The following is a 10,518-nucleotide window of genomic DNA, read 5'->3' on the forward strand; positions in this document are numbered from 1 at the left end:
GAGAACAGGGAAGTTATTATTGCACTCGCTGAATGAGGATAGGTGGCCCCTGGCACTGCCGCTGCTTCAGAGCTCTAGGCATGCATGCGCGCGGCCCTCGTCATCAGCCCCTCTCTGCGCTCTTACAGCACCCCACGCGCTCTTGCGGCCTGACAACGCCTGCACATTCTCTCTCTTCCTATTTCCCTCTCCTCATCTCTTTTTTGCTCACTGCCTTTGCGTACACGAAGCGACCAAGGCGTCGCCTCATTCGTGCGCGCTGCTGCTGTTTTAGAAGTGCATCTGCAACTTGGCCCTTTCACTGCTCGGCCGATGCAGGACAGGACGCCTGATTCGGGGTCTCACCGTATTCCTCCTCTTTGTACTGGGTAGAAGAGTTGCTTCGTAGCTGTGAACTCACTGCGCATGCTGCTCTCGCTTCGTCTTCCTCCCCTCCTCTCCCTCTCGTGATTCGCATCCCCGCTCTCGCTAGATGTTAGATGACCCCTTTCTGTTGTCGACCTCCTCCTCATCTTGAGAAGGTTTCTCATCTCAGTTTTGGTGTTGATTTCTCTTCCTTTCCCTCTCAGCGGCGCACCTCTTTTTTCTCCCGTCGAGGCGCTCCTGTTGTCATCACAAGATCCCCGATCGGACTGACTGGCGCTCTCTCTTCCTGGGCGTCTGCGTGTGCGTGTGTGTCTACGTGGGGAGGGGGCTCGTGTCTGCGCAGCCATCTTTGAAGTCCCCCAAAAGGAAAAAGAAACCTCGGCGCTCATTGCCTGCGAGCAACCGGCATTCCCTACAGCTTAGATATATCAGCATATACATCCTCGGTAGATAGGGGCGAGGTAGAGCGCTTTTAGTGCTTTTCTCAGTCCAGATGTTTTCCGGCTTCGTCGCGACAGCCTCTCATCGCTCAGACGACCACAAGAGCGGCGGCGAAGCTGCCCCACTGTCTGCACTCTTTTCTCCTCGCCCCTCTTCGGCGTCTTCGTCTGCTGGAGGCAGCAGCGGCCGCCAACACCGCCGGCAGCAAGCCGGCAGTGGTGAAGGGCCGTACCCGCGCGTCTCGCCCTTTTCGCCGTTCGTGGGCACCGAGTTCTCCTCTCCCCAGGCAGATTGCCGAGAACAGCGGTCCGACTCCGCTGAGTACCTCACTCCCTTTAGTGCCCCAGGTGGGTGCGCGTCCGTGGCAACCGTCACAGCTAGTCCATCCAGTGACAGAGCAGCCGTATACAGCCCGTCGCTCCAGTGTGCCAGCGGATCACCTTACTGGCCGCGAGCCCTTTCCGCATTAGGCCATGACGCGGAGCGCCAAACCTTCACCTCATACTCGTCGCCCTCTCCTTTGCATCACGACGGCAAAGCGAGCACGGGGCCGGCAAGGACGCCTACGCCGCGTGGCAACGACGACGAACCGAAGGCGTCGAGCGTTGCGGGTTCCGCCCCACCCAGTCGAGACACTGCCTTTCTTCCTGAGAACAGCGCGCGCCAAGCGGTGGACAGCCTGGAGGCCAGCGCCGATTCTGCCGACTTCGCCGTGATGCGCAGTGGGACTCGAGAGGGCCGGCAGCGAAGTTCCCAACTTTCGTCGTCATCTCCGTCCTCCACGCCGTGTGCGCCGCCGCAGGAGGAGTCACCAGTGGGTGGCGTGGTGGCTGCGGAGAGGCATGCGCCGGCGCCGCGAGCACCAGCCAGTCCGCTGCGATTCAGCATGATGTACAGGGAGGAGGAGCACCGAGTGCGCCTCGAAACGCTCGAGATGGAGGAGCGGCGATGCCTGTATCGAGCGCACAAGGCTGTGCTCTTGGTTTATCGCATGTGGGCAGCGGAGAGCAACGACAAGGGCTACGGTGAGGAGGACAACGACGGGCTGCGACTCGTCTTTTCGCAGAGGGTCGATGAAGAGTCGGCACGGCTTCTCGAAGATTGCGTTCACCCAAATCTTGCAAGCACGGCGGGCGCCAGCGCAGCGGGGTTCAGGGCACACCTCTCCTCTCCTTCGACCGCCACTGCCGCTGCCACAAAGCAGGCCCGTTGCCTTTTGAGCTCATCTATTGACTGCCCCCGGGGTCGGCGAGGCGCAGGGGCCGACCTGGAGGCCGACGCTGCTGGTTGCGTGCGGTCGCACCGATCAATGAAACCCTGCATTCTGAGCGGGGGCTCTGGCGAGAAGGCACGCTGCGGCTCGCCTGGCCACCAGCTTCCACACCAGATATCCAACACGTCCTCGCCTGCCGCATCCCGCATGCTGGACTACTCCATGCAAGTGCCCGACGCAGCTCCAGCACTCACGTACACCTCAAGCAAGCCGCCGTCATTGGGGCACCACACGCGGTTGTTTTCGCCCTGGCGCACCGCCCGCTTCAATCAGCACGATGCTGACACATGGAGCTCGCGAAGCTCGGCGGATACGCATGCTGACGGCCGAGCGACTCGGGCCGAATGTTTTGGGGGCTCCCCAAAACAGCCAAGGAGGTCCCGAGTACCGCACCTGGTGAGCACGTCCTTCGCTGCCCTCCACCTTTCATCTGGCTCTTCTCTCACTGCAGAACACGCGGCACTGTGGCGGCAAAGTCCACCCGAGTTGCGATCGTGGGCAGACATCGCAACACCTCGCAAAGATCGGTCACGAGGCACCGCAGTGCACGCCGCGCGCGCAGCTGCTGCCGCTGAAACCCCGTCGCTCTCGCATAGCACCGGGCTGTCGCCCCCTCGCCTGAGGGGCCTCTCAGGCCGCTCCGCGGTTCCGACGGAGAGATGTAGTGAACCCCAGACCACGCCGGGTCCACTGTGGAATGCCAGCGGGAACCTGTCGTCCACATCAGCTGCGAATCGCTGCACCAGGCCTCTCTCGAACATGGACTCTGCCGGTAATCGTGTTGCAGGGGGCGCCACTGACTACGCATCCAACGAGTCGTTTCGGCTTCGCCAGCCGGCTGCTCTGTCCGGAACCGGTAGCGGTGGCCGTCTGCGTAGCCCGTGCGACGGCATCGAGAGGGATTTGAAAATGCTGCGGGCAGCGCAGCGCCTGGAGGATCACCCCCAGGAGCAACTTTGCAGCTACCTTCAGTACAGGCGCTTCTTTGATGCTGTTTACGGTGAGCAGAGCGCGTCGCCGCCGTCGTCACGCGAGCCGGATACACGACAGAGGAGTGGGGGGCGGACGAGCCCTGTGGCCCTCCGCACTGCGGCGGCGCTCCCGCCTTCGCATTTTAGTGTAGGTGATGAGGTTAGAGGTGTGAGCTCGTGGCTGCGGCGGCCGTGTGGGCGCGTCGCTCATCGCGGCGTTAGCCAGTCTTGTTCAGGTCGCGCGGCCGGAGCAAGGTGTGCGTGGTCGCCCCTGTCCCAAGAACCTACCACCGCTTCTACGCGGCTTACTAATCGGGTTGCGTGGCGCAAGGGTCGTGGTGGGCAGCCGACCGCATCTCACAATGCCCTCTTCGCTGCGCGTCTCACTCGCCTTTTCACGCTGGAGAAGCTATGCCGCGCCGAACTGCAGCGGCGTTGCATGGAGGACCAAAGTGTACTGCTGCACCACTTCATTGTCGAAGGCACGGCAGCCTTGCAGCGGAACAACTGTGCCACCGCACCACTGAACCAACACAGGCCGCGCTTCACCAGCGGCATGGCGGAGACCTACGCAATGGTGCCGACATGGACTTGTATTCCGAACGAAGTCGATGAGATGTGAGCCTCAGTTGCTCATGAGTGATTTCTTCTTCGTCCATTTATGCTCCCTGCACGTCCCTAGAGATCTCTCTTCCTCTTTCCCTGTCCACGTGTGGGCATTCGATCACGCCGAATTTCGGTGGGGCGGTAGGCTGTGGCGTAGAGAAGAGTGAGGGGGAGGGGGCACGGAGCCAAACAAGGGTGTGTGTATGTGTGTGTGTGGTGGCGGCTCTTACTGGCGCAGTGTACCAGGCCCAGGTGTGGAACGCATGGCAGAGACTTGCGAATGTTTCTTTACCGCGGCTTGTGCGTCTTTCTCGCATCCCCTACGGGCGCTCCGAAGAAAAAAGAAGAGAGGCACATGCCGGCTGGAAAGTAGCTGCTGCTACTGACGAATGCGGAGGAGGACTTAGACACCCACGGCTTGTGCGGCATTCGAGGTCTTGATAGGGGTGCCACCATTTCTGTTTGCTGCCCACCGCTCAGGCGGCTTGCAGCCGACAATGTGCTGTGGAAGTGGCGCTTTATATCACCGACCCACACGCACGCCACAGTCCCGCCGCCGCGGTCGTCTCCTCCACTTGCCCTTTTCCGTAGGCAGCAGCGGCAATACAAGTGAGAAGGGAAAAGATGCGGGCCGCTGGCGCTGTGCCAGTGTGCAGCGGCAAGAGGGTGCACTTCCTCTTTTCGATGTTTCCTCCCTCTGCTCTGCCGTGCAGCCCTAGCCCGGCCACGCGTTTACTTCCTCCGTCTCTTCCTTGCTGGGCTCATGCGGCCAGTCCTCTTCATAGCCCCCGGTTCCCCTCTCCTCGATTCCGTCCACCCCAGCACACCGCGATACAGCGACGGCGTGGACCCTTTCCATTCGTTCTGTACCTGCGTGTTTCTTTCTCAACGAGTCGAAAATACCTTACAGATGCGGAAGTGCAGTCGACCATTAGCTGGATCGGGCTGCACCACGACGGCGTCGACCAGCGGCCCCACTACATCTTTGCGTGAAGCGACGCGCCTCGCGAAGATCGCTGGCTGTTTTGACACCGCTACTGCGTCGTCGTCGTCTTTGTTGCGTCGCTGCACCGATCCCGCATTCACGGAGAATCGCAGCGCGGCGAGCTCTGCCGTCTCGTGGGATGGAATCAAACATCGGCAGCAGCAACTGTTTAGCGAGCGGCACTGCACTGCCCAGAGCAATATCGCTGCCGCGGTGTCGTGTGTGAACATGGCGCATCTTTCCGTGTACGTCCACTCAGTGCAGTGTGGATACCCGGCATCTCACGCTCCAGGGCCCTCTGGGGAAGGGGTGCCTGGCATGCGCACCATCACCACTGCAACCTTGGCCTCACAATCCTGTGCCATGTTGCTCCTGTGGGTGTCGATGACGTCGCCTTGGTGGTTGGCGGTTCGGTGTGCGCTCTCTCCTGGAGCTATGGATACGTGCTGGCGTTCGGATCCAACCTCAGCCAGCCACAGCGCCGCGGAGGTCAGCGGCGCGAACGAGTCTGCCGTGCCCTCTGCAACATTGACCGAGACGGAAAAGCTACGCCGCATAAAGGCCTGGGCCGAGGCGATAGTCCTCCATCGATGGGTGATCATCAGCGGTCAGCTGCGCATGGAGGACACGTACGACGGGGATTTGCAAAAGGTGGTGACGGTGCCGGTGCTGGAGGTGCCCATGGACAACTTTAAGGGCAGCGTGCGCGAATTTCCGGGAGGGTTGGCATGAGGAGTGCGTCTGGTGCTGTTATACGCGTATGCCTTTTCCAGAAATCCCCCGCGCACTGCGGCCGCATTCGATATGCTTTGGTGCGCGCTGATATTGACCGCTGGGATTCGGAGGCGCCCCTGTCGTCATCCACCCGCGTTGGCGGCGCCTTCGCTCTTCCACAGCTCGTCCCGCTTTAGGTATTCACCGGTGATAGAGCGCCTGCGCTGGGACGTTTCCCGGCAGATACGCACCCGCAATGTGTTTCCTATGCTCCACCGCTCTCTCGAAAGCAAGAAGAAAACTGATGCGGTATGTGCAGGCTCGTGGCTCCCCTTGCTGGGCTCCTCGTATTTCTCTCGTACGCGTGCCGCCGCTCTTTCTTTTCTGATTCCTTGCACCGTTTTCGCTTTCTCCGTTGTGAATAGCTGACGGTGTGCAAGGTGAGTCGGTGTGAGCCAGCCCTTGTAGTGCACATCTATTGATGCTCCGCGTCTCGCGCTTGAGGCGGCGCGAAATGGACGCTTCTGTTGCGCTGCGCTGCCTTTTTGCTCCCCTCCTCTCGCAACGCCGCTCTTTGGGTTTCTTCCTTGCTTCACCTGCCCTTTCCTGCTCTCCCGAACTCGAACGTGGCACAGCCCCGCCTTTGCTTGGTTGACGTCATCGTCTCATTCTTTCCCCTTGCACGCCGTCGTTGTCTTTCGTCACCACCGGGTCGCCGGAGAATCTTTTCTCGTGGTGGGCGACATCGGAAGGTAACAAAAAAACGCACTCAGCAGGGCCATGCTTCGGCGCCTTTTCTCTCTCCACAGGGCGCTGGTGATGGCGTCGGCGGTGCACCCGCTGACCAGCGCGATGCAACCGCAATCTTTTCCACGCACAGGCGCTACAGTCTCATGGGTTGCGATGCGCGGGTGCAGTGGTACGCCATCAGGGGGTGCCTCTTCTGAAAAGGGCACTGGCTTCAACGTGAGCCGACCCGGGCGGCGCGCGCCGTCCATCAATTGCGTAACGCTTGTTGGTGTAGTGCATGACATCCAAACGGGCTACGTCTTCGAGGACGCTGTTACTCAATTCACTCTAACCACGACAAGCCTGGACACGGCGAGTCAGTCTCAAGATTGCGTGGTGGAGAAAGACCATCACACGGTGCGGTGCTATGGCGACGTCTTTTCCCGAGAGGTTCGCGCCAAGCTGAGCGAGGGAAGCGTGGTCTGCGTGAATGGCCGCCTTCGACTCAACCCGCAGCTAGAGCCGTCGTGCAATAAGTACTACTACTTCCCCTACATTCAAGTCCAGCCGCCGCATGGTCAGGTGAGCGTCGTGTACGGTGACCGTCGCTCTCCTCCGGCGACGGTGAACGCGGCGGCCGGTGAGCTGAAGAACGGCAGCAGTAGCCTCACAAGCAGTGCAGCGCCGGACGAAAACGGCCATGCAAGTGCCAAGACGCAGAAGACACCGTGATAGCGCTGGAACGAGAACGCTATGGTGACCTTTCCTTTGTGCTTCGAGGGACCGGCATCCCTGCCCGTTCTCCTGCTCTCTAGCTCCTCGAGGGGTGGGGTGGGCGGGCAGGGCCGGTTGATATCGGATCATTGGCGGCGGCAACCCTCCTTTCCCTCTTGGAAGAGATCAGGTGGGCTGGTGGGAGAGCATTCGTGCACGCTTATCTCCGTACGTGTGCGTTGGCTGCGCAGCCGACACTATTACCTGCTCATGTGTTCCTCTTCTTGCCCGCGTCGGCGTGCGAGTTCTCTGTGCGCACTGGACTGCTGAAGGGGATCCGCAAGCGCGGACTGGCACAATGGCTTGGCTTGGAGCGTGGCGCGGGTGACCCTTTTCTCTGGGAGCTTCATCAGCGGCAGATATCGTACGCCTTTTTTTTTGCTACCCCGAGGCGCACACATAAACGCGAACATATGCCTACGATGCGAGGACCCTGACCTCGGTGAGCTCCCTGCGCGTCTTCCCTGCACCCTATCCATTTCCTGTGCATCGACATTTACAGGACAATAACGTTCAGCTCCTTTACAAAGCACTTTCTCTTCCCTCCACTTCTCGATTCGTGATGAGGGATGTCGCACATGCTCATACTTGGTACTGCGCCTGCTGCTTCGTATCGGGGAGACCGTCACTGCCCCCCCTCCCCTTTGGACTGCGCTGCCTTCTCTCTCTGCAGCAATACCTGTGCGATTGGACAGTCAGCAGGGAGCGCGCTGGAGAGGTTGGCCTGACATAGGAGCAGCGGCATACTCCGCACGCAGCGCCGCAAATGTGTCTGCGTGTGCGGACCCTCTCTGTGATGTGTGCTCACTTACTGTTTCCCTTTTCTATTCCTTTTCTCTCCCCTCTTTTTTTTGTGAGTTGTGTGACCACTGTTTTGCGCACGAACACCGCCCGCACTCCCACATCTGCGCCCTCCTCTGCTCCGACTCCATCTCTCCTTCTCTCTTTCGCTGTCCGTGGATCTCTTCACTGGCCCCCTACCACGCCTCGACTGACACAGGTGCCATCACCTCGTTACCCTTTGTCTAGCCGCGTCTGTGCTCTTCAAGTTTCGCTCGTGCGCAGAATACGCCTACATCCACACACACACACACATCGAGGCACGTGGCGAACATTGCTCGGCACGAATGGAACAACTCTTCTTTGGCTACTGATATACGAAAAGAACGGTAGCGGCCCTTGTGCGCATCAGACACGTGGAAGAAGCCCCACCACGGCCCACGCACTCTGGTTGTGCGCCACCTTCCCTCTGCTCCGCTGCCGCTCTATGCGGCTCTGCTGTTGCAGTCTATTCAAATCAAACGTTTACATGAAGCGCAGTGCATTTTTCACATTCAGTTCTTATTCTGTTGGCTCCTCCCTTGTTGCCCGTCTCTTCACCCTCCCTCCGCACACAAACACCAAGACACACCTAACGGTGCTCTTCTTCCTTCCTTCTCTCTCTCTCTGTCTGTGCGCTTCGTTTTTTCTTTTCATCAAAAAAGAATTTCTTCTCTACTTTTTTTTTGCTCCAAACAGGCGACTGTGCAATCACTTCGTCGCTTGACGCGCACTGTTCACCTCATTTTCTTTTTTGTACTCACTCCCCCTTCTCTTTGGACATCTCCACAGCCGTCACGCTGCATTTTGCCATTCTCTATGTCTGTACGCTTGGCGTCTCTCGCAAGGCACAACAGCTGTGAGGCACTTCTTCTCCCTTCGCTTTCGCACGGACTGCTTGGTTGAGCTGGACCCTTTCCTCTTTTTTTTCCCATCTTCATTGTCAATGCGCGTCGCCCTGGCCTTACCTGCGTAACCGATACCCGTCGCTCTTATCTATTCTCCTTTTACCTTTTCGCGTTATCTTGCCCGTTCGGCTCCTGAACGTCGCCTACCTCTTCCTCGCCCCGACGACATTGCCTTGCTGCATCGTAAGGTGTACCTGCGGCCCACCGCACCGCGAGCACTCGAGCAAAAGGTTACAAAGCCACAGGCGACAGCCCAAGCGCGTGCTTCCGCTGCCGCTGCTGCTTTGGGCGCTCTTATTTTTCTTGATCAATTTCTTCGGCTCCTCTCGACCTGGTGCTGCGATATCCGGCGACGCATTTCTCTTTTCCGGATCGGGGTGCACCGCAAGGGACCAACATCGCCGCTGTTTTTTTTCTTTTCTTTCTGGCAAGGTCAGTCATGATTACTGAGAAGGCGCTGTCCGAGAAGCTCGTCTTGGAAAAGACGAAGCTGCAGTCTTTGGGCGATGTTCAGCGACTGGACATGTGGGGTGAGGGGCTCACGGACATCTCTCTCATCGAAAAACTTCCTCGGATCGAAGTGCTCGCCCTAGCCGCGAACAATGTATCCTCGCTGAAACCGCTGCAAGGTTGCAGAGTGCTGCAGGAGCTGTACCTGCGCAAGAACAAGGTGAAACATCTTAGAGAGGTGACGGCCTTACGGACTCTGCCGATGCTTAGCGTGCTGTGGCTGCGTGACAATCCGTGCGCGCAGCACCCGTACTACCGAGAGTTCGTCTTGCACTGCTGCCCCGGACTGCGGCAGCTGGACGGGGTCGAGGTGACAGTAGAAGAGCGCAAGGCGGCTGGAAAGCGCATGACCACCAAGGTGCTGGACGAAATTCTCGGCAGGCCCGCGTCTGCCGAGGCCGTCTCGTCGCCTCGACCCAAGAAGACGGCATGCACCAGCAGCATCACCTCAGCGAAAGCAGCGGATGCCGCGCCCTCGAGCACGCCTGGCAGCATTTCGGACGGCACTGCCATAATCGAAGAGCGGAGTGCCAGTGGCAGGACGGTCTTGTTCACCACCGTTGCCGCGCAGCGTTCGATGTTGCTTTCCATTGTGTCGCTGCTGTCAGAGTTGACTGTGGAGTCGCTGGAACTGCTGCAGCGCGAAGTAAGCGAGCGCATTGAGAAGCAGAAGGAGAAGCTCACCAAGTGTTTGCAGGAGGATTCACAGTAGCTGCACGGCGCTGAACGGGGCACCCGACCCGCCTGTCTCGACATGGCTATGCCAATTCACCATTTTCTTCTCGCTCTCTTGCTTTTCGGTGATTGCATGTGTCTTTATCTCCATGCGCTCGCACCCACGCGCGCTGTCGTTGGCCGACTGTGCGCACACCACACATCGACGTGTTCTCCCTCCTCTTTGCCGTTGCCTCATGGTTGCGCTCGGCGCTATTGCGTTTCTTTTGCTTTCTCCTTTTTTTCGCTTCACCTTCCCGTGTATCTCCCTGCCGATCGCGGCACCGCTGATGTGCGTTTTCTGTGCAAGACACAGAGGCTTTCCGCCGCTGTACTGCTATGACCCCTGCTGCATCTGCATGCGGCTTGGATCGTCGGGGAACGTGCCGGCAATCGGCATTGTGTCCTCACTCGGACCTTCTGTGGGGAAGCCAGGCAGCTCTTGTCCTCGCCAAAGCCCCTCTCCCCCCCTGCGGGTGATGACCGGGTGAAGCACCTGCGACGTGGGATGCCGTCGATTTCATCGTCACTCACATGGGTCGCCAAGTCTTCGACGGCGTGGTGCGTGACATCCCTGCGAGAATGAAAGTGCTTATGCCATTCATGTGGCAGGCGGAGTGTCGGCTCAGCTCGAATACTTCCAGCCGACTCCTTACCTCCCAGTGACCTGGGCAGCCTGATCCCTAGCCGAGGCGGCTGGCCCAGATG

At 59.3% G+C, this 10,518-nt stretch overlaps 4 protein-coding genes across 4 annotated transcripts; all 4 read left to right on the forward strand.

Moving 5' to 3' along the window:
* Nucleotides 1-859: 859 nt before the first annotated feature.
* LSCM1_00070 (uncharacterized protein) lies at nt 860-3,673 on the forward strand (the record flags this gene model as incomplete). The annotated part of the gene is made up of 1 exon (XM_067317729.1): nt 860-3,673. The coding sequence occupies one exon, from the start codon at nt 860-862 to the stop codon at nt 3,671-3,673; it is 2,814 nt and encodes a 937-aa protein (XP_067173834.1).
* Nucleotides 3,674-4,567: 894 nt separating this feature from the next.
* LSCM1_00071 (uncharacterized protein) lies at nt 4,568-5,374 on the forward strand (the record flags this gene model as incomplete). Its single annotated transcript, XM_067317730.1, has 1 exon — nt 4,568-5,374. One exon carries the CDS (start codon nt 4,568-4,570, stop codon nt 5,372-5,374), a length of 807 nt encoding a protein of 268 aa, XP_067173835.1.
* Nucleotides 5,375-6,136: 762 nt separating this feature from the next.
* Nucleotides 6,137-6,817, forward strand: LSCM1_00072 (uncharacterized protein; the record flags this gene model as incomplete). Its single annotated transcript, XM_067317731.1, has 1 exon — nt 6,137-6,817. The coding sequence occupies one exon, from the start codon at nt 6,137-6,139 to the stop codon at nt 6,815-6,817; it is 681 nt and encodes a 226-aa protein (XP_067173836.1).
* Nucleotides 6,818-9,025: 2,208 nt separating this feature from the next.
* Nucleotides 9,026-9,808, forward strand: LSCM1_00073 (uncharacterized protein; the record flags this gene model as incomplete). The annotated part of the gene is made up of 1 exon (XM_067317732.1): nt 9,026-9,808. One exon carries the CDS (start codon nt 9,026-9,028, stop codon nt 9,806-9,808), a length of 783 nt encoding a protein of 260 aa, XP_067173837.1.
* Between the last annotated feature and the right edge of the window lie 710 nt (nt 9,809-10,518).

The sequence above is a fragment of the Leishmania martiniquensis genome, chromosome 36 (genome assembly GCF_017916325.1).
Source record: "Leishmania martiniquensis isolate LSCM1 chromosome 36, whole genome shotgun sequence".
Taxonomy (NCBI): domain Eukaryota; phylum Euglenozoa; class Kinetoplastea; order Trypanosomatida; family Trypanosomatidae; genus Leishmania; species Leishmania martiniquensis.